Source organism: Schistocerca americana, chromosome 3 (assembly GCF_021461395.2).
Source record: "Schistocerca americana isolate TAMUIC-IGC-003095 chromosome 3, iqSchAmer2.1, whole genome shotgun sequence".
Classification (NCBI taxonomy): domain Eukaryota; kingdom Metazoa; phylum Arthropoda; class Insecta; order Orthoptera; family Acrididae; genus Schistocerca; species Schistocerca americana.
In genome coordinates this window covers 869,466,811-869,490,779 of record NC_060121.1, presented here as the reverse complement: position 1 = coordinate 869,490,779, position 23,969 = coordinate 869,466,811, and the positions used below count along the sequence as shown (strand labels likewise).

Sequence of the window (23,969 nt, the reverse complement as noted above, 5' to 3'; positions counted from 1 at the left end):
ACTCTTTGTTATGGGACTGTAAACAAATACTGTGAAGGTATAGTTATCACTTGAACAACAGATGTCAGTAGTAAAGTGTTATTGGAAAATAAAGAATGGGAGTGGGAGTCAGCTATATTTGAGAGTTGATCTTTGAACGTTAAAGAGTGGCAATCTGGCAATACTGTATCCACATGTATGGTGACTACCTCTGTCAGCCATATGGGTTGTACTGTGCAGTTGGTGCAATGTATAAAGTTTTGGGTTAGCATGCAGGAGATCAAGGGTTCAATCCCAGGTTGGGGTGCATATTCACGAGCAGCAACATCAGTCCAGTTATCAGATGCACCAAGGACCAGAAGCATATCCAAATATACATTGAAACTTCCTGGCAGATTAAAACTGTGTGCCGGACCGAGACTCGAACTCGGGACCTTTGGCTTTTGCGGGCAAGTGCTCTAGCAACAGAGCTACCCAAGCACAGGTAACAGGCTAAGCCATGTCTCCGCAATATCCTTTCTTGCAGGAGTACTAGTTCTGCAAGGTTTGCAGGAGAGCTTCTGTGAAGTTTGGAAGGTAGGAGGCGAGGTACTGGCAGAAGTAAAGCTGTGAGGACAGGGTGTGAGCCGTGCTTGGGTAGCTCAGTTGGTAGAGCACTTGCCCGCGAAAGGCAAAGGTCCCGAGTTTGAGTCTCGGTCCGGCACACAGTTTTAATCTGCCAGGAAGTTTCATATCAGCGCACACTCCGCTGCAGGGTGAAAATCTCATTCATATATACATTGTTTGTCTATGCTATATGTCTGCCACACTAGTCCCTGTCTGGTGGACAGTGCATACAGTATAAACACACCATCAGTCCTGTGTGCTGTTCCAACTAATGCACATTACCCTTCTGACAGATATTGTTCTGCATGATTCATCCTGACACTGCTAATTGTGAAATGTTCGGCTTTAAATTACACTGTTTCCCTAATGGTAACAGATGTGATGTTTCCACAATCCTATTGATATAATAATAATAATAATAATAATAATGCATTGAGATACGCACTAAACAGCATGCAGTTACCAGACTCAATGTTGAAAGGCATAATTAATGGGACCATGGTGATAACACATATAAATAGTGTTGCTAGTCCTACTGGTAACATAAGGCCCTAACGAATTGTAATGGAGGAAGGTTCAAAGAAAACAGGTTTCACATCTAGTAGATGAAATGGTGTGAACAAATTCATGCCCACGATGTGGAAAGGGCTTCTTCCAAAGCTCACCAGTCTTCCATTTCTACGACTGTAGTATGTAAGTGCAAATGTTTTCTAGAGGACCTGCTGCAATCGGTGTTGACAATTAACGTGCCAGATACCATACCACTTGGACTACATTTACCAATAAAAACGTATGGCTCAACCCAGGATTGAACCCTCGACTTCCTGCATACTAACCCAAAACTTTATACACTGCACAGTACAACCAATGTGTGCTGACAGAGGTAGACATCATACATGTGGCTACAGTGTTGCCAGATTGTCACTCTTTAACATCCTTTTTCTGTCAGATGTATTCGCCAGATGAAATTTTGGGAGAGACATTTTTTTATTGCTGGCATGCGAGGTATCACGCTGCGAAGCTCGAGTGCGCGCATTTTGCTTCACCCTGTATAGTAAAGTGTGTGTGGGTACAGTTGACAATTCCTGGAAAACCAAACACCATCAAACACAGGTTTTTGTGTCTGGTGCTGCCCTTGGTGCCCTCTCATGCACGTTATAATGCCTGTACGGTGATAGTAGTACTGGCTGTGGAGGTATGAGTGTTCACATCGTGGTGATCACCAGCAAATGTTATTTCTCTTTTGAATCAACATATTTTTCAAGGGGGTGGGGGTGGGGGGGGGGGGGAATTCAAGATTATTCCATAAAGTTCTTAAGCTCTTATGAATATTCTCGAATGTTAACAAGTGTTTTAATGCACTAGAATATTCCCAAATGTTCTAGAATGAAACTTGCGCAACATGGTAAAGATAGAGGAACAACTAATCAAAAACCTGTATCCACTTATAGTGAGGAACTATGATAACAAAGAATGGTTGTCTGAGTGAACAATTTTAGCCACAAAAAATGTTTTAGTTCAACAAACTAATCAGCAAATACAGAATAAGATACCAGAGGATAAGAACAAAGATGAAAAAGCACACTTCCAAGAGAATTCTTAAATTTGCTCAATGTACCCCGTATCCTCTCAGAAAAAAGCTTCTAACCAACTCCATAGAGCAGAAATGTTATTCAGAAAAGAAAAATCCATGTCAGTATTCATATCACACATTCCACCCTTTTCAACAAACTTACCGTTCAGCTCTACAAGGCCCCACATCCAGTAAGATTAGTAAACCGTATGACTGGGTATGAAGCAAAAGGGCAAACATTCCAGTATTATGGAGTGAACGTGAAAGGATTGTATTTTTTTCACAGACAATTATAAGCAGCATGTTCGCATGTTGGCAATCAAAAATCTCATTTGTCACTTCAATCACCACCACCACCACCACCACCAGTGTTCTGCCTAAAGGCAGGTTTTCACATGGTAGTTCTCCAGGCTGTCCGGTCTTCTCCCATCCTCTTCAGGTCTGCATAGGTTACTCTTCCCTTTATGTTGTCTATCATCTTGTACCTCCTCCTTCCTCTCAGTCTTCTCCCACAAACCAATCCTTCCAAAGCATCTACTAGCAAGCACTCCCTTCTCAATGAATGTCCCAACCAGTTCTTTTTCCTTTCTCTTCCAACCTTCAGCAGACATCTCTCACCAACCCTTTCCAATACTCTTTCATTACTCACTCTTTCCATCCAGCTCTTTCTCTCCATTCTCCTCCACATCCACATCTCAAATGCTTCTAATGTTTCTTTTCATCTTCTCGTCTCAGTGTCCATGTTTCTGCCCCATATAGTGCCACACTCCAGACAAAACATTTGCCAAGCCTTTTCCTTAGTCTTTTATCTAATTTGCCACATAAGAGTCTCTTCTTTCTGTTGAATGCCTCCTTCGCTATGGCAATACGAGTTTTCACCTCCTGGTGACATCTCAAGTCTTCAGTTATTGTGCTTCCGAGATATTTAAATTCACTTACTTGGCTAATGGTAGATTGTCCTATTTTAATATTGGACAGTCTGCGTCTTGTACTGATGACCATACTCTTTGTTTTTACGGTGTTTATTTGCATCCCATATTCCACACAAGCTTCATTCAGATCTCTGAGCATGTTATTCACTGTCCGCTCACTTTCTGCCACTAATACCATGTCATCAGCAAATCTTATACATTCTATTCTCCTTCCACCTATACATATTCCTCTTTTCCCATCTAAACTTTTCGCAATAATCTCTTCAAGGTATACGTTAAACAACAGTGGGGAAAGGCAACAACCTTGTCTAACACCTCGTCCAATGCTGCTTCCTTCTGACATTTCATTTCCAATCCTTATCCTTACTTTCTGGTGTAAACATAGATTCTGTATCAGTTGTCTCTCTCTTTCCAATCTACTCCTTTCCTCTTCAATATATTCATCAGCTTGTTCCACTGAACTCTGTCAAAAGCCTTTTCTAAATCTATAAAAACAGCACAGATTTCTCTACCCTTTTCCATATATCTTTCCCCTATAGTTCTTAGCAGGCCAATAGCATCTCTTGTTCCTTTTCCTCTTCTAAATCCAAACTGCTCCTCTGCAATCCCTCTATCCAGCTTGCCATATAACCTTCTATTCAACACTCTCAGCAAGACTTTGCCATTTTTCCATAAATCTGTTCTCCAAATCTGATGCCTTTCCTACCTCTTTGAGTCTTTCATGTTTAGTCTTTCCTTTGCTTTACCTCTCCATACTTTTTTCAACTTCACTTGTATTTCTCCCATCACTAGGTTGTGGTCTGAATTTATATCCGTTCCTGGATAAGCTTTAGCATTCTTCAAACAGTTCCTAAACCTTTTTTTATCAGGGTGTAGTCCATCTGATATTTTTCCCTATTCAAAGTTGATATCCATGTGTAACGTCTCCTTTTGTGGTGTTCAAATAATGTGTTATCAACTACTAATGAATTTTCTTTACAGAAACTAATTAGTCATTCACCTCTCTCATTTCTTATTCCTAATCCAAATTTTCCTACTGTATCTTCATCTCTTCCTTCACCCACCACTGCATTCCAGTCCCCCATGATGATAATGCAGGCATTTCTATTTTCTTTCTCGATGAGTTCTTGTATTTTCTCATAATATTCTTCCACTTCCTCATCTCTGTGCTGGCTGGTTGGCATATATACCTGTATTAATGCCAAATCTTTTGAACTACCCTTCAGTCGTATCATCATCAGTCTTCCATCAATATATTGTATCTTCATTACCTTATTTTTCAACTTTTGCCCTATCAATATTCCTACTCCGTTTTCACCACTCTTGATTTCTCCTGAGTAAAAGAGTTTATAATCTCCACTTTCTATCTCCCCATCTCATTTCACACAAACCGAGGGCATCTAATCTGTTCCTTTTCATCTCCTGTTTTGCATTCTCTAGCTTTCCTGCTTGCAGAAGTGTCCTCACATTCCATGTTCCAATCCGTATCTTTCCTCCCTTCATTGTCCCTTTCTTCCTTTCAAATATGTCTACTCTCAATGTGTTCCCCTCCCGAAGATCCGAATGAGGGGAAGTTTTAACTCCGGAATCTTTCACATGGAGAGACATACCATGTACTGCTTGGGAATGTAATGTGCTAGTTTCAAACATAGTTTATAACAACATACAATGAATAAGTTGGATGCTATAAAAATGAATTATTAACCACAAATAATGGAAACTCCAGGTTGGCATACCAACAACGTAAGGAAAAGATGGGTTGATACTTAACGTAAAGATGACATGCTAAGTTCCAGATACACATGATTAAAAGATACATGTAAGTTTTTAGCCACAGCCTTCGTTGGAAAATGAAAGAGAAACACACACACATTTATTCAGACAAGCAAGCAATGGCATTCTGGCCCAAGCTGCCAGGGATGGCAGTCATGTGAGCATGAGGTGGGCTTACTTGTGTGAATGAATGTGTGTGTCCTCCTTTTTCTTTTTCTAACAAAGGCTGTGGGTGATAGCTTGTATATCAGTGTCTTTCAATTGTGCCTGTCTTCAGCTTAACATGTCATCCTTATGGTAAGTAGCAATCTATCTTTTCCTTACATTGTTGACATTATTAAGCACACATTTTTTACAATTTAGAAAATCAAGGAAAAAAGGATCAAGCAAAGTGAATCATCAGATCTGAAATCTGCTCTCCACACACTGTCTGCTTTCTGGAAACTGATAATTTTTTAATGCATAACAACATCATATTTCTGATGATGTGTGAAATGTAGGCAAAATCAGTTTTTTGAGTACGATAAGATGTGAACAGTAGTAGCAACACTTCTGGTTTGCATCCAGTTGCTACAACAGCTACCAGAACATGAAGAACAAATAATATTTTTTGTTTTCCTCCTTCCATTGGTCACAAATGAAAATGAGTGGATGCCAGAGTTATTTGTTCAAGTGAACATCTCATTGATATAAAAAGAAACACGAATGAAAAGATAATAAAGCAAATGCTACATTACAACCATGAAACTAAACAGACTGTGTTATGCCAAAGCAAGTACTTAAAACCTAGAAAATGACAAATTGGGAATGAGAGCAGCAAAACCTGTGTACACGTACACAAAAACAAAGATTGTATATATTATTTATGTTTCAGCTCCCAAAACCCGTTCTGCCATCAATCTCAAAAACATCTGTATTCAGCAATGAATGCACTGCTACCCAATAGTGCGTGTCTAAGCACCAGAGATACATAAAATGGAACCAATTTTAATACAAAAGCGACAAATAAGGTTGATAAAATTAGCCTTAAAATACCTTTGTCAAATATTTGAAAACTATCATTTTAACAATGCATTTTGTGTGGGGAACTTAGTATTTGTATGGTAGTTACATATTATAATCTGATTATGAAGTACAGTTTTTTTGCACAAAGAGTTTTATTGCTTTTAGACATAACAGCTAACTTAATCCATTTTTAGTTCAGCTAAATATGTTGTACCTAAAGAAAACTAAAATCCTGATTTTTATGATAACAGAAACAACTTCTCTCTTCTTTTTGCCAGGTATCAACGGCCTAAGTCCCTACTGCTCAAGCATTTCACTTTTTTGATCATTCTGGTTGAAATTGTTAATTCGGAAGACATCTGTGGTAACAACCACGTTTTTGGAGCAAGTTTTAGCATTTGAAAATCTCAGCATCTGAATAAACACACAGTTTTTTTCTTCAACACTGTAGGCCATAGCATCCACAGAGCATCAGCATTGCTGATCATTAGAATTTTGCTGTACAAATGTATCTGGCTTAAAACCACTAGAAACTTCATTTACCTGCAAATTTCATTTGTGCTTCACAAATGTTACTTTTTATATAATCTTCTGATTTTATTATGAGACTTTCTGAAATTTTGGAGAAGAGTAGCCAAGAGTTTACAAATTCAAGTTGACATGACATGAAGTATGGACGAAACAAATTTGATGCAAGCATTTCCGATGGCATGTTTACATATTCAAAATTCTGCAGTATCAACAAAGAACTGCTGCAATTCAGTAGAGTTGACAATAAGTAACCTTCCAACAGAAGTACTAAAGGACACTTGTATACTTTCTTTACAAAAAATTGCAATCACAAAATAAGAGGGTGTGGTGAAAAGTAATGCTTCTGAATTTTTTATGTGAAAACTTTTAAAACTTTATAAATACAACAAATGCTATTAACATTCCACATCTTTATCCTTCATGTCAACATATTTGCATGTCTCTTGCTGCTAGAGGGCTCCAAATTGTAGGATGTAACATAGCGGCGTGCAATGTATCTATGTCGGTGCATGGGAAACAGCATGCTGTAATCAAGTTTCGAATTCGAAGAGTTCATCCACACATGAAGCACCTCTACCACACACGAGCGCTGTGACATCTTCAACAATCTGACACCTTGAGTTCACTGTCATCGACCTTTCACCATACAGTACCAACTTGGCCCAACCGATTTCCAACTGTTTCCAAAACTTAAAAAAACATTAGAGGACTTCATTTGGATAATGATGAAATGGCACAAGCAGAGGTGAGCTTGTGGCTTCCTCAACAAAGTCATACATTCTACTGTGATGGTATCATCCAACTCTTGTTTGGAGAAATGTGTTCATCGCCATGGTGCCTATGTTGATAAATAAATACGTAGACATGAAGTACCAAGATGTAGAATGTTAATGACAGCTGTTTTATTTAAATAGCTTTAAGAGTTTTCACATAAAAAACTCAAAGGCATTACTTTTCAACATGTCATTGATCCCCCCCAACGTTGCCCACACACTGCAGGGAAACAGAGAACGGATCAGCCTTTAAATTTTAACAGTGTGAAGAACATTAAATGTTGCATATCTCATACAACTATCTCACTTACATTACCACTAGTTTCAATTTTCATAAATTTGGCCAAAGCTGCCCTAAAGCTTGCACAACATTTTGCACTGAAATCCACGTAAAATCACAAAGTTTTTGCAAAAAAAACTGGCCTTGGCAGCCAGAGACTGTGGTTATGTGTGTGCACTGACATTTGATTCTCTCATTCATTTTGATAACAAGAAGAGTCATTTTACCAGGGATCTAACCTGCTATCACCCTCCGACCACATGTACAGCCACCTCTATGACAAAGATTCTGTGGAACATATGTACAACAGAACTTCTACTCTAAACCGCCACCCTTCTAACCAGAACAACTAGCAACATGGATCACAATTACTGAATACAGAGCAACGGCATCTTTGACGGCATTTCCACGTTCATCGCTCTATTAAGCAACTTAAGAGAGCATGCCTGCACCATAAGTGACGTTACACACACACACACACACACACACACACACACACACACACACACACACACACAATCTCCAGCTGACAGCATATACACTGTTGCCAAAGCACCATTGCTTCGTTGGCTTGCTTGATACTGGACCAACAGTTACAAGAAATAATTTACAATGAACAATTAGGGAACAGGACACCATCAGCTCTGACAATGCCTTCAACTCAAATCTCATGCCCGATAATGTGCTATGGATGCTATGGCTCATCAAACTACCATTGGAGATACAACTGCCAATGATCTCGCATGAGAATGACATGATGGAATGCAGATTACCTCTGGCTGACAGATTGTTCGCTATTTGTCAACATCGATGATACCCAAATGTATCTGACAACAATGGTTCTACATGATTGTCATGTGTGAAACACTGGAAAAATACTTGCCGAGTGATCTCCTCTGAAGCCGTTTGTGCATGTAGTGGTGAATACCAATGACCCCTTGTACAAATTCTCCACTCTTGGTTTGGTGAATGGTTCCTCATCTCATTTCCAGTGAGAGATTGAAGTAACAGAGGATATCCGTGCCCAAGATTGGTTCGTGAACATCCACGACCAAGAACTGCCACAACAATTTTTTGTGGAGGCCAAGATCTATGGTGTGTGTTACAGTTCAATAAAGTTTGATAGGAGAGCTGATAGTGGCATGCAGTTGGATGGCTGGTGTTGGAATCTGTGTTGCTGGATTCTCCCTTGGAATGGTCCTCACTGCTGAGCCGAAGTTGACCAGTTTGTACTGATTTGTTAAGTGGTCTTGTACATAGTCTGCCACTGTCAGTTAGAACTTCGGCAAAACTGGTGTGACCCCACGTTTTAAATTGTATGCGACTTGAGCGACTGTGGCGATCCGAAGCATTTACCGCAGATCATGATTTATGTTTCGGTGATTGCATGGTGTAGTTCAGTTGCCCACTTAGTCACCGAAACAAGTGTGGAACAAACACAGGTGGGGTCTTGTTGTTTTGCCTGCCAGCCAGATGTTGCTGCCAGCTTGGAGCTGGAAACAGGACACTGGCCACAACCATAGGCAGCTGACATGACTTGAGGAGTTCTGGACCCTTATGGGATTGATGTACCTATAAGCCTCCACCACAAGGGGTCATTGGTATTCACCACTACATGCACAAACGGCTTCAGAGGAGATCACTCGGCAAACATTTTTCCAGTGTTTCACACATGACAATCGTGTAGAACTACTGAATGACTACCAGACATTAGAATCAGAGCTACAGAAGGTCACAGTGTCCATGAGTAAGTGAGAAAGGAGAAATACAGATTATTCAATGAGAATCTGAAACTGTGCACGATATTTCTTTTTTTTTAGGAAGTGAGTTAGATGCCAGATGTTCCTATCTGCAACACCTAAAACATGAGAAGTGCCACTGTTCCAGCATAACTAACACAAATGAGACAGCAACAAGCAAAGCATTGGCAGCAGATGCCCATGCAGTTGAGGCAGAAGCAGAATGCTACTTATGACCCACTGCTCACACAGATCAGCACGATAATTTTTTCTTGCAGTGCACATGAGTCCTCAGTGTGTTTGTTACCCCTGCCTCCCAGGACTTGGGTGTGAAATTTCAATAGAGGTATTCAGCATAAAACTGTGTATAAAATCTGTACTACAGCTGGCCCCCAGTCTGCCACAAAGTGCACAGACTGGCCTCTGTCAGTTTGACAGCTCTTGGCCTTCGTCCATACATGTTGTTCCCAAAAAAGACAGAAATTATAGATTAGAGTATTTGGCAATTATCAGGCTCTCAATGCATGCACAATTTCTATTGATGCCCAATATTGAACATTAAAGACTTTCATTTCATACCTTAGCAGGTGCTTCTGTATTCAGTGTTCTAGACTTCAGAAAAGTTTACCTGCAAAGTCCTATGACTACTGAAGCCACATCGAAGATAGTAGTCATCATATTGTTTTGGTTCTATGATTTTTTGTTAATGCCTTACGGTTTGAGAAATGCAGCCCAAACATGGCAATGCTTCATCGACAGTATACTCTACAAGTTTCGTTTCTGTTATCCACACTTGGATGATATTTTGCTTTCTTTCTGCCACATCGCAGAAACACAAGGAACATAACTCTTGAACACTTTGGGGTGTAGTGATAAACGATGACAAATACCAACTTACAAAATCTGAAATAACGTTTCTGTGCCACTCTGTTAGACATAATGGCATTTGCCCCATGAACCACCACACCGAACTCATCTGAGAATTACACCAATTTCTCAGCATGATAAAATATGTACAGGCATCACTTATCTCAACCAGCAGCATAGGCACCACTGACAAATGCATTGGCTGGCAAGCATATTTGCGGCAAGCATCACCTCGAATGGACCACTCAAATGCAATGAGCATTTAATCATATTAAACTCAGTTTATCACATGCTACAACATTACCGTATTTACTCAAATCTAAGCCGCACCTGAAAAATGAGACTCAAAATCAAGGAAAAAAAATTTTCCCGAATCTAAGCCGCACCTGAAATCCGAGACTCGAAATTCAAGGGGAGAGAAAAGTTTTAGGCCGCAGCTCCAAATCGAAACAAAGTTGGTCCATTGTAATATGAGACACAATTTAGGTCGAATGAATGACAATACAGCTACAGTAGTTTGGTTCGAGTTGTAATCTTAGCAGTTAAGCTTTACCAGATAGCCATTGCTATGCGTCAGGCACTCCGTCCGTATTTATACGGGTACCATTCCTTTTTCACGTGCTTCGTCTGGTTTGCATTGATTGCTTATTTTTCTTTGATCTGCTAAGCGCCGTTCTCTTTGTTATAGTGTTTATGTCACTCTAAGCTGAAAATGCATTATTGTACTGTGTCATGCATTGTATGTCGCGTTCTGATAGTGAGTGTCGTCGCTCGTGGCATGGCTTGCTTTTGTGCACGCTACCGCCGCTTACAATTTTTTTAAAAAAAAAAAAAAGGAGAGAGAGAGAGAGAGAGAGAGAGAGAGAGAGGAATCGTCTCATTAGCGAAACAATGGCAAGAGACTGCTATCTGTTGTTACTTACACTGCTGCTTTCTTTGATAATGATCAACAAGAACCAAATAATAGACTGCGTATGATAGAAGATGTTCTGAACGAGAGTTTAGCGAAAATTTTTCTCCATTTGAAAATCTTTGCAGACGCATCTTTAGTACATTACAGTCTGCACAGAAATTAGAGTAATCTTAGATTTAAAAATCTAGTCAATTGCTGCGCTTCATTTCTGACTGTATCACTATTAGGCATAAGAATAATACGAATATAAACATGACATGATATGTATATTCTTCCACGTTTTCTGTTGTCTCACTCTAGTTTTGTAGTTTATTAGGCTGACAGGATTTAAATGAGATAGCAGCAAACACAAAAAAATACATGGCAAAACGTTTATATTCGTATTATTCTTATGGTGAAGAGAAAACTGCACGCGATTCACAATTCATAAAAGTTCCTATTAGCAACCATCTCTTCTCACAGGTAGGAAAAAATTCAGAACGTAGAGTTGGCCATACTGACAAACATCCCAAACAGTCTTGCCAGTCGGATTTTTGTAGTACACTGAAATTATGCTACATTCGAAGATGAGCAATAAGGAATTGCTATTTACTTCGTTGGATAATGTATGAAAATGCAGTGGTCGAAATTCGGGGCGGAGGAAAAAGCGTGTCTTCCACCTTTTTTTAAATTTATTTACTGACGCAGAGGTTTTGGCGCCAGTATTTATCTTTGTACCTGCAAAGCATACCTGTGTAGCGCTACATATATTCGACGCCAGAAGTTAGTTGTGGCGGCACCTACCAACATTTTTCAGAACTTTTGCTTAATTTCTACTCTATTCTAAGCCGCAGGCGGTTTTTTGGATTACAAAAACTGGAAAAAAGTGCAGCTTAGATTAGAGTAAATATGGTAGCTCATCCACTCACAACAGCTCCCTCGTCAATTACTTCCGACATAAGTGAAACTACAACTGGAGCAGCTTTTCAACAGATAGAAGAAGGTCACAACAACCATAATGTTTCTTCTCTCAAAAGTTAATTGAATGTCAATGTAAATGGAGAGCTTATGATAGAGAATTACTTGCAGTATATGAAGTGGTGCAGTGCTTAGGAAGACAATATTTAGGGCAGCCTGCTTACTATTTATACTGAATACTGGTGGCTTCCATACGTAATCCAGCAAAGGACTGTTCTCCACATTATTTCTGACATTGCACAGTTTACGTCTGATGTACAACACCTCAATGATGTAAGGTTGGACAGTACGCAAAACAGCCACATGGTTGACACAAGATACCTAATGGCCCAAGACGTTCTTTCTGCCATTGACCCTATCACCCACAAGGTTGAAGCCAGTCCCTTGCCAAACATAATGGCACGAATGATGGTGAGAGCATTCATTCCATTGCGGGTATCATGTTTTGACTGCTCCGCCTCCATCACAACCAATCATGGTCGCCAAGTTGAAACTGCACTATTCTCCGAAATTTGTAACCTTTGTGGCGTCCTGTGCTATCCTGCCACAACTTACCATGCACAAAGCAACAATTTAGTGAAATGCTGGCATTGGATGCTCAAGGCAGCACTTACATATCACAGCGGCTTGTGGACAGAATGATTGGTCTGGGTGCTTTTAAGCGTACACTATGCATGCAAGGAGGATCTCCATGCCTTTTTAGCAGAAATTCTGTACAGTAAAACTGCTCACTCTGCCAGCAGACTTTGTTTCACTAGAGCAATGACAGTGACTCAGCAGAGTGAAACAACACATTGCACAGCTCACAATATCCCCACCACATGCACACAGCCCAACAAAAACTTCTGCACACAAAGAATGTGAATACATCATGTTGTGAGATGATACCAAGTGACCTGCATTGCAGCCACCACATATTCACACCCTCACTGGGCACTAAAATGAGGAAGTGAACCGCTTTAAACCTGCATAGATTTTCCGGGATACCTCTGGCACACTGAACGAAGAAGCTGCATGGACTAACACCATTACTCACATCACTCTGGAGCATAACAGACCATCAGATATTTCAAGTCCGGCCAACACATTCATACAACACCTGACATGCACCAATTTCAGCTGGAAGATATAAAAGTGAAACTGGTAGATAACTTCATCATGATCGAAGGACAACGCAAGGAACACGAACTTGACAATGGTTTTATTTCCCAACAGTTTACACACAGCTCCAAATTTTCCAGTGATGTCAACTGGCTATAGTTACATCAAGACCATCAGCTGACACGTTCCTAACAATCCCTACTCCTAGAAAATAACACTTAACTCCCAGCACTCAAGTGGATCTGGATGCCACTGCAGTACTACCCTATCACCACCTCAGCCTACCACACTCCCACTGCCACTCACTCAGTTAGCTCCACGTGAACCAACATTTCCACCACAGTTGCCCCCACTGATCTCCACCCTATCTCAGCCAACATAATGAGCACCGAGACAGGTCAAGGATCACAACTTCACATTATTTTTCTTTTCCCTCACCAAGAAACAGCCCAGTCGTGCCCTGTGTAGCAGTCAGCCACAGCATGGTCAGTCACGCACACATGCGCGCGAAGTAGATGTCAATATCTGTGCCCTCTGACAACATCTCTCTCAGTGCTCCACACTCCTCAAGGGGGCACCTGCAGGGACTACACTACCGATAATGCAAGTGGGAGTGGATAAGAAGACTCTTTAGGCAGTGAGTTGTACTCCCACGTGGCAACTATCTTTTGACACTTTTTGTTTTTCAGTGAACAACTGTCTAGTATACAACTGTTCTAGTTCCATCTCTGTGTGGTTAATGAAGTGTATTACAACAGCATCAAATTGGTCTCTGCATTTCACTATGTGCTTCTCCTCAATGAAATTTCACACCTATAAAATACTCATGTAATGTGGGAAATTTACGAACATACTGCAACAGAGTGACAGCAAACAAACTATCGCTTGTAAATTCCTGATGCCAGTTGATGTTAATGGGATAAAAAGAGAGGCCTATTAATAAGAACAGTTTTACAACAAGAACACTTTAAGACTAAAGAAATAGGATGAAAATTCAGGAGAATGACTAAGTTTAAGAAATTTTGGATGCTTTCATCATCGCTGTTGAATTATACTCTTACGTTTTTCTCTTCGAATTAAGATGCCGGACATTACTACTTCAAAATTTTGGTGGACATGACAGGAAAAAATGATTTAGTCTGGCAATGAAAGACTATTTTTAGCCAAAACATGCACTTTTTCTGACATAGTCCAGAAGATGAATGGGTACCTGTGAGACATGAGGCAGCGAAGACAGCAGAGGAAAAAATTAGCAAAATGACAACATCCAATAGAAATTGTTTGACATCATATTAAGTTTCACATGGAGGCTGACAGGACATAAAATATGGGACTGGCTATAGGAGAAATGCAAATCCGCAGAAGTTTGCATGATTATAAAAAAAAAAATTAATGATACTTTTGGAGAAAGCATAAGCAGCTGTAAGAACATCACGAGTTCAGATGAGAAGACAGTGTGAAGCAAAGAAGGAAAGGCTGATAGTTGGAAGGGATATTTAGAGGAAAGAAATTTGAAGACAATATTGTGAAAAAGGAAGAAATAGATGATGAGATGGTGATGTGATACTACAAGAAGAATTTGACAGAGCATTGAAAGATTTAAGTCTAAAAAGGCAACTGGAATACATGATAATCCCTCAGTTCAGGGGGAAGAAATAAAATTTTCGGAATTGCTAATGACATTGTAATTCTAACAGTGATGTCGAAAGTGTTGAAAGATCTGCTGAATGGAATGGATAACGTCATGGAAAAGGATTATAACATGAATATCAACAGAAGTAATGGAGTGAAGATAAATTAAAATGTGATCTCAAGGGAATCAGATTAGGAAATGAGACTCAAAGTAGTACATGTGTTTAGCTATTTGTGTTGAGGTAATGAGGACATAAAGTACAGATGGGCAACAGCAAGAAAACATTTTCTGAATAAGAGGAATATTTTAACATCTAATATAATTTTTAGTGACAGGAGGTCCTTATACAAAAGTGAACATTGCTGATAAATAGCATAAACAAGAGAGTAGCAGATTTGTAAATGTGGTATTACAGAAGAATATACGAGGGTCACTGCAAAAGAAATGCACACTACTTTTGTAAAAATAGTTTTCATTCTGCATGTGTGAAAGTTGTACAGTGTGTAGATACATCCTTCCTTCTTGTTTTCAAACTCAGTTCAACCTGTTCCCGTGAGTGGTGCTGTCACAGCATGTCTTCAAGATGGCTGCTACACTTTATGTTCATCAGAAGCAACGTGCTGTCATAGAATTCCTGTGCTGTGAAAATGAGACAGTGGGAAACATCCACAAGAGATTGAAAAACATGTATGGAGATGGTGCTGTTGATCACAGTACAGTTAGTCAGTGGGCAAGCAGGTTACGTGATGAAAATGGACACGGCGATGTTGAGGATTGTCCTCGCAGCGGCAGGCCTCGTACTGCACACACTCCAGACAATGTGCAGAGTGTTAACGAATTGGTGACTGCTGACAGACGCATCACAGTGAACGAATTGACACGTGACATTGGGATAGGGGAAGGAAGTGTTCGTAGAATACTGAAAGTGTTGGCATTAAAAAAGGTTTGTGCCAGGTGGGTCCCCAGGATGTTGACAGTGGCTCACAAAGAAACAAGAAAAACGGTATGCAGCGAACGTTTGGAAAAGTATGAGAATGGTGGAGATGAGTTCCTTTGAAGAACTGTGACAGGTGATGGAACATGGCTCCATCATTTTTCACCAGGGACGAAGAGGCAGTCAATGGAGTGGCATCATGCAAATTCACCCGAGGGGGGGGGGGGGGGGGGAAATAAAAAAATTCAAAACCACACCTTCTGCTGAAGAAGTTATGGCTACGGTGTTTTTTCGATTCCGAAGGACTCTTGCTTGTCGACATCATGCCAAGTGGAACCACCATAAATTCTGATGCATATGTGATGACACTGAAGAAACTTCAAGCTCGACTTAGTCATGTTCGACCATATTGGCAAAAGCAGGATGTTTTGCTGTTGCACGACAATTCACGGCCACATGTCAGTCAAAAAACCATGGAAGCGATCACAAAACTCAATGGACAACACTGAAACACCCGCCTTACATTCCTCACCTGGCTCCATGTGACTATCATCTCTTTGGGAAACTGAAAGACTTACCGTCCGGGTATACAGGCGCTGGTTTCAAGATGGCGTAAGGCAATTGAGAGGGATGGAAATTATGTGGAGAAATGAAAATATTGTTCCTAAAGGATGTATCTACACACCGTAAAACTTACGAACATATAGAATAAAAGATGGATTTAAAAAAAATAGTGTGCATTTCTTTTGGAGTGACCCTCGTAGAAGCTTAGAAGGGCAGATCGAGTACCTAATGAAGAGGTATGACTATTCGATTCTTCCAGCATATTAGTTAATCACACAATCCACAGGAGTACTGTCAGCTCATAGCATCCAACGGGGACAATATTTCAGTGATCACACATGTTGCTATCATCATGTGCTCTTGCAAATACTGAACAAGTTCAATCCTTATAATCTCTTGAAGACTTTGGATGAATTTTTATTGCTGATTATCATTCCAAATAAATAGTTTAATGATGGTGTGGTATTCCAGTTCATTAGTTTCAACTAAACAGCTGATACTTAATTTACACTATTTCTGGTGTAAAACAAAATTCTACACTCCACAATACATTAAAGGATTCTGTAACTTTATTTTAATTACTTCTGAAATCTTGATATCTCCACGAAATGAACGCCCCTTAAACTTCAGAGAAATTACATAAAATTAAGAGGTTACAAAAACAACAACAAAGATCCTCTTTTTCACCTGTCATCCAAGTCTACCACACTACTTGTTCTCCTGTTTACATTGCCACACAGCCCCCTCTGGCAGAGCTGAGTTCCTGGTTTATAGGGGTACTGAAGTCAAATTGTTCTGCCTGCATACATTGGAAATGGTTCTGGTGCCATCACACACTGGTCTTCATCAGATTTGGGAGATCCTGAAGGCATTTGAATGTCTGTGGTGGTTGACACCATCAATGCGGTTGGTGAAGTAATAGCTGACTTAAGTGCTTGGTGCCATTGTTTCACTATGCCACTGCTGGCTAGATTGTAGCTGGTAGAATGATGATGAACGAAGTTGCACAGCTTCACAAAAGCAACAGGGCTGACTAAAAGGTCTATGTGCGCATGTGAAAGATGACCTGCTGGCTTCCCACACAAATGAAACAGTTTATGAACATGACATCCTACTTTGGCTGCTTGACGAAGTAATCATGTTTTAACCCATAAGCAGAAATCTTATCCTACCCTGGCCACACGTATAAGTCTGTCTCCCATGCTAATGGTTGCATTAGCTACTGAACTGGTAGCCCACGAACTTGGAGACAAAAAGGGGTGAGGTTGGCTTTGAGACACGTCACACCAAATCAGAGTTTTGACCAGTGGTGGTCGTTTTAACTGCATCTCCATAATATGTATTGTCCAGAACCTCTGTAGTTCTCCATTTGTTTCCTGTGCCACAGCCATTTGTGTTTGATTCACATTTCCTGAGAGTGCATTGATTCTGGAGAAACAGTACATGCCCATGACCAATATAGGTTGTGAATTTTGCCACAAGCTCTAGTGACAAAACTGTCAAGAAGAAAGAAGTTTTGTGGGTTGTTAAATGCCAAGGAAACGGGTTTTGATCTATGAAAAATAGTGAACTGGCATGCCTCAACTTACGTTCGGAAATGCTTGATTGCTTCATAGACTGCCAGAAGTTCCTGGTCACATGTGCTCCATCTCATCTGTGCCTCAAACAACTTATGAGAGGAAAAAAAACTGAGTGGCTGCCATAATCCATTTATCTTCTGCTGTAGCACTGCTCCTATAGCAGTCTGACTGGCATCGACATCCACTGCTAGCAGTGCTGAAGGCGTAGGATGAGTTAGAAATACCACTTCTCGCAAGAATGATTTAACTTTGAGAAATGCAGCTAACATCTCCGCAGCTGTGCCCTCGAAATGCAAGCTGTAAACACTGCGCTGAGCAGGGTCTGCACCTCAGCTGCCTGTGGTAGATCATATCTGTAAAAACTGGCCGTTCCCGACAATTGGCATAACTGTTTGTGTGTTTCTGGAAGCAGTACTGCTTGCAATGAGTCTACTTTAGACTGTAAGGATTTAATTCCTTCCGGAGTTATTCAATGTCCTAACAAATCCACTTCTTCTTTGCAAAGGACACACTTGCCTTTGTTTATCTGCAACCCATATTCAGCACATCTTACAAATATCATCTGTAAGTGGTTTTTGTGCTCAGAAGTAGAAGAGATAAACAGACTGTCTAAATATACAAAACAGAAGTTCAGGCCATGTACGACCTCATCACATTGATAACGTTTTTCACATCTGGTGCTACCGCAATCTGATGATATAACTTCTAAAAATCAATAATGCTGAAAAAAAGGTCTCTTGAAATACTGCAAACCAGTTTGTGTTTGTTTTGTTCACCCTGGAGCCTGCCACTGTGGCCATAAAATCATGCAAGCACAGAACTGGACACCAATCTGGTGTGCTACATGCATCAAGGGCACAATAATCTCCACATGGACCCCATGACCCATTTTTCTTCTTTATTAGATTGACAGGTGATGCCAAAGGGCTGTCAGAATGTCTGATAACCCCCACTGCAAGTAACTCCTTAAATTCTTTCTTTGCAGCTGCATACTTATCAGGGGCCAACTGATATGCCTTGTAAGCTACTAGGGGCTCTGACATTGTAAGTATGTGGTGAACTGTATTATGCCTTACATGAACTTGTGCTATGGTATTTGTCAACAATGCAGCGTTTCGCTGCATCCTTCAATGTCTGTGCACCACTTCAGTGTCCATATGCAACATAACGCCTTGTATAAACACAGTGATATGACGACAGTAAAGGAAATCAGCTCTGAGAAAGGGTTCAGAGATGTCAGCAATCAGGAAAGTCCATCTTAATTTTTGTGGAAAATCCAAACTCATAGTCAATTCTTCATTACCATATATAGGAATCTTTAGTTCATTTGCTGCTGTTAGCCATGATTGTATGGAAAAACAATTCATTATCAACGTCTGAAGGATGCTGACATCTGAGCCTGTATCAACTACACTCACGAGTTCATTGTACCTGTCTTTGATGTAAAGCTGATGTGATGTGGAGGTACTGTGAAGTAAAAAGTGCTTGTTAGTCCATCTTGAGATAGATACATGCCAATGCTAGGCGCCACACGGTTGTGGCTTAATGGAGTGCTCTTATCATAACTCAGGTTATTTACACACTTGGAGGGATTGGCCATGTTTAAGTCCATTCACTGTACTCGTTTTGGTAAGCACATGGCTAATTATGTTTGTCTGCCAACTGCCCAAATCATACATACTGCCTGTTGGCTACCATCAACTTGTGTCCTGCATTGTCTTTCAGGCTGTGTGCCAATGGAAGTGCTTCGAACCACACAGATTTGCCACTGCAGAGAGTCGAAGTTGCTTCGCAGCGCACTCACCTGTTACTCTAGCAGGAGTTGCTAATCCTTATCGTCAACGTATACATCTATACGCCTACCTATGTGCTGTCCATTTTGTGAAACTCTTCTCGTGTCAGAGTGCTAGAGCTCGATGAATTTGGTCTGTGATTAGTAGCTGCGAGTCAAATGAAGAGTAAGTGCCAGAATCACTCTGTTCTTGACCACAAAAGGTAACTAGCGCATCCAAACTTGCCCAAGTGCAGTGTCAGAAACCTCAGCTGCAGAAACCAATGACCACAGGTATTGCCCCAAAAGACCAAAGCAATATTTTCTCCCATTGTTTCTCCTTGCAGCACTAGCTAAATCCAAATGTCCGCCTATTTGTGGACTTGTTGGAGTACATTGGTTTTGATGTGTGTATATTTCCTTTCTGGGAGCATATTGTAAACCACATCTGTTAGTAATAATAATGTTTGCGAGTTCAATGCTCCCACAGTGGTAATGGTTTGCGTGGTACTGTCCATGATCCAGCAGGCTTTGAAAGAGTGTTCAAGAAGTTGGAATCATCGATCTGCCTGCTGCAGTACATAAGTGGCACAATAAATTTACTACATGATGTGGATGATGTGATGCAGCCTGTTGGTGAAATGTCCATGAATTGCTGGGACATAAACATTGATTGTGGAACAGTTTCACAATCTTCTCCCACTCCTGACCTGCATCCCATGAGTATAGAGCCTGCCCCATTAGCCAAACTGGTTCCACTATTAACTGATTTATCTTCTGCCATGGTTGGGGTCACTACTTGTGGGTACTACACTCCACAATTGATTAAAAGGTTCCATAACTTTATTGTCTTTACTGTAATCACTTTTGAAATCTTGATATCTCCAAGAAATGAACAAACTTCAAGGAAATTACATAAAATTACTAGGTTACAAAACAACAACAAAGATCCTCTTCTTTGTCCATCATCTAGGTCCAGAGATGTTTTGCACAAATACTTACTCTCCTGTCTAAGTCGCAACACAGTGTTATCAGTTTAATCTTGACACAACTGAGATATTTTCTCCCTCCTTTATAGTACAGTCTGTTTTCATTTTTCACCTTCATATATACTGTTTATGATAAAATAGTCATTCAATGTATCTGGTATAAATTGCTCCCCTTTACATCACTATGCCAGAATTACAAATGATTTTAATTTTTGCCATAGAAAAATAAATTTAGCTGCACTTCATTCTGAACACAAGCTGATGATAAGATTATTTCTCCGATATTGATAAAAAAAATTTATCTGTGTAAGGCATATGATGATTTTATATGAAACCTTGAACAGAATCTGCATATAAAAATTTAAATTTCCACTACAATTATTTTTTCCAGTTCAAGAGATGACGACGACGACCACAACAACAACAAAAGTGTCATTTTCACTTGATCAAGCAATGCAGAAAAAATTATCAAGAAAGACTTCCTTATGCAAGGCACAATCACACTACATATTTTAAAGAAATGTCTACATTCTGATCTGAAACGAATTATTAGAAAGACACATCAACTGCATCACAATTAGACACACCTTTCCTATTGTTATAGTTCATAAGATGCTATATCTTAAATTAAAAGAAATTTGTATTCAGTTGATAACAGTTTATAGTGTAAAAAATGTCAATATACAGTGGATTTGGAGATTTTGTTATTGTTGTAAAACTATGTTCACAAACTATTTGTAGTACGAGGGGCATTTGAAAAGCCCGTGCAAAAATAAAAACTACTTACATGTTTGGGGTAAACATTTTTTATTTTTCAACAGGGTCTCCTTTTAGATTTGTACACTTCGTACAGAGCAGTTCTAATTTGTTTATCCCTTCTGAATAATAGGAATTGTCCAAGTCGGCAAAATAGCTATTAGTTGCTGCAATCACCTCCTTGGTTAAATAAAATCTTTGTCCTGCGAGCCATTTCTTCAAATTAGGGAACAAATAGTAATCCGAGGGAGCCAAATTTGGAGAATAGGGGAGATGTGAAATGAGTTGGAATCCTATTTCCATTCTTTTTGCAACCACAACTGCTGAGGTGTGTGCTGGTGCATTGTCATGATTGAAAAGGACTTTTTTGCGGTCCAATCGCCGGCATTTTTCTTGCAGCTTGGTTTTCAAACGGTCCAATAATGATGAATAATATGCACCTGTAATAATTTTACCCTTTTCCAGATACTCGATGAGGATTATCTGTTGCAAATCCCAAAAGACAGTCACCATAAACTTTCCGGCCGAAGGAATGGTCTTCGCCTTTTTTGGTGCAGATTCTCCCTTGGTAACGCATTGTTTAGGTTGTTGTTTGGTCTCAGGAGTATAGTAATGTATCCATTTTTCATCCACAGTGACGAAACTATGCTTAGAGTCCTGCCGATTCTTCCTGAACAGCTGCAAACCATCCTTGCAGCACTTCACACAAATCTGGTTTTGGCCAAGCATATGCAATCGTGGAACCTGTCTTGCGGATAGCTTTCTCATGCCCAAATGTTTATGCAAAAATTATGTATCCATTCATTCGAGATGCCCACAGCACTAGCAATCTCACGCACCTGAACTCTTCCGTCATTCACCACCATATCATGGATTTTATCAATGATTTCTGGAGTTGTAGCCTCCTCAGGCCGTCCACAACATTCAGCATCACTTGTGCTCATATGGCCACTCCAAAAATTTTGAAATCATGTATAAACTGTTCTAACTGAAGGTGCAGAGTCACCGTAATGTTTATCAAGCTTCTCTTTAGTCTCCTGAGGCGTTTTGCCTTTCATAAAATAATGTTTAATCACCACATTTTTTGACAATCACTCGACTTCCTTGATTCACATGAATGGCAAACACAAAGAAATAGACCAATATGGCTGAAACTTTGTGTGCGTTCTTTCCAAAGATTCTACTAACTAAGGATGACCTCGATACGTGCCGGTGGTGCCATCTCTCGAACTCTGCAAGGACTTTTCAAACGTACCTCGTACATGGGGATAATGTTTACAATCCCCTTATGAAACATGTATTTAATGTCTTCACACTTTTATGGATTTTTGGCACTTAACTACACACCATTTATCATTACCAGCTGTGTTAAGAGATTTATAAAAGCTAGGATTGAAAGATTATTTACACAAATGTCAAAATAATCAATTTCAATTACAATACATAAAATAGCTACTGTTTGTGTCCTTGTAAGCATGTAAATCAGAAAAGAGCTATAATATCCACAGTATTATTGTCAGACAGAACTTGCTTACTCTTTACAAATCAACTAAAAATAAAATAAAGCTAAAAGCTTCTGAAAGATACAATCGTTAGAACCCTACCATAAATACCTAACACTTTTTCTATTTCAATATAAATAAATACACAAACACACTACTTGTTTTCAAATCCTGTCAAAACATACAATTAAAGTATTAACATAAAAATTAATTCTTGTCTTACCATTCAGCACAATCAGAGATAAATGATGTTGAGACTCTTCTGGTTCAGACAATTACAATGCTGGTCCAGACTCATCATCAATATCCAGGAAATCACCAGTACGGTCATGAATTCTGTGCATATTCTCAACCGTAGACGCAATCATTCGAAGATTGTTTACACCAGTCAATAGCTGCCTAGAAATTTACAAGAATAACAGTTACTCTTTGTCATGAGCATTAACGACATATGGCAGCAACACACAAAAATTAACAAGAAATTAGGGAAAGAAGATTAGGGTTCAATTTTTTTATCAGTAGTGAGGCCATTAGACATTAAAAGTTATACTAAACAGTCTCCAATTTACATAGTTACTTGCCATGGTGTAGTATCTTGCACCATGGGCACCTAGCGAGTCCAAGACAATGGGGCATTATGATGGCTGTTGGGAGAGGATGCTTTGTAGGAGGAGAGAGATGGATGGATCGGAGCATGGAAAGCACTGCTTTTAATTTAAGATGAAGGCCGTTTACTCTGATTTTTTAGTGCCCAACGTATGTTAACTTTTAACCGTGAAGATTATTGTATACTTATGCCAGGGATGGGAACTTGCTTCTCACATCTTTTGCATGTGATTGCTCTCTCATTATATCCACTAAAGTCTAACATTTTACTAATTACTCAGTTCCAGTCATAAAGAAACAATCATAACATTAGAGACTTATCATAGGCTCAAATAACACAAGGATACAACAAGAATCTAGTCACTTATTTACCAAAGAAAAATCACCAAACAGCTGTATATTTTCAAAGGTTGTTATTTTACTTACACAACCAGTTTTGGCATCTCATTAATGCCTTCTTCAGGCCTCTATGCACTTCATATATAGAGGATTAGATAAATTGATGCACGCATAACCGGAGCCATCGATACCTGAATTCCGTGAATTTTTTGTGCAGTGTGTACTTCTAAAGGCTTGACGACAACTCCATGCAAACTTCGAAGTAT

The 23,969-nt window shown here is 39.7% G+C and overlaps 1 protein-coding gene across 1 annotated transcript in view; it reads right to left on the bottom strand.

Moving 5' to 3' along the window:
* The window catches only part of LOC124605558, an 85,397-nt gene that overhangs the window by 5,387 nt on the left and 56,041 nt on the right, over positions 1-23,969 (bottom strand). The window contains exon 7 of the mRNA XM_047137321.1: positions 22,982-23,157. Within this exon, the coding sequence (XP_046993277.1) occupies positions 23,034-23,157 (124 nt within the window). The 3' untranslated portion in view covers positions 22,982-23,033. The remainder of the gene's footprint in view (positions 1-22,981; positions 23,158-23,969) is intronic.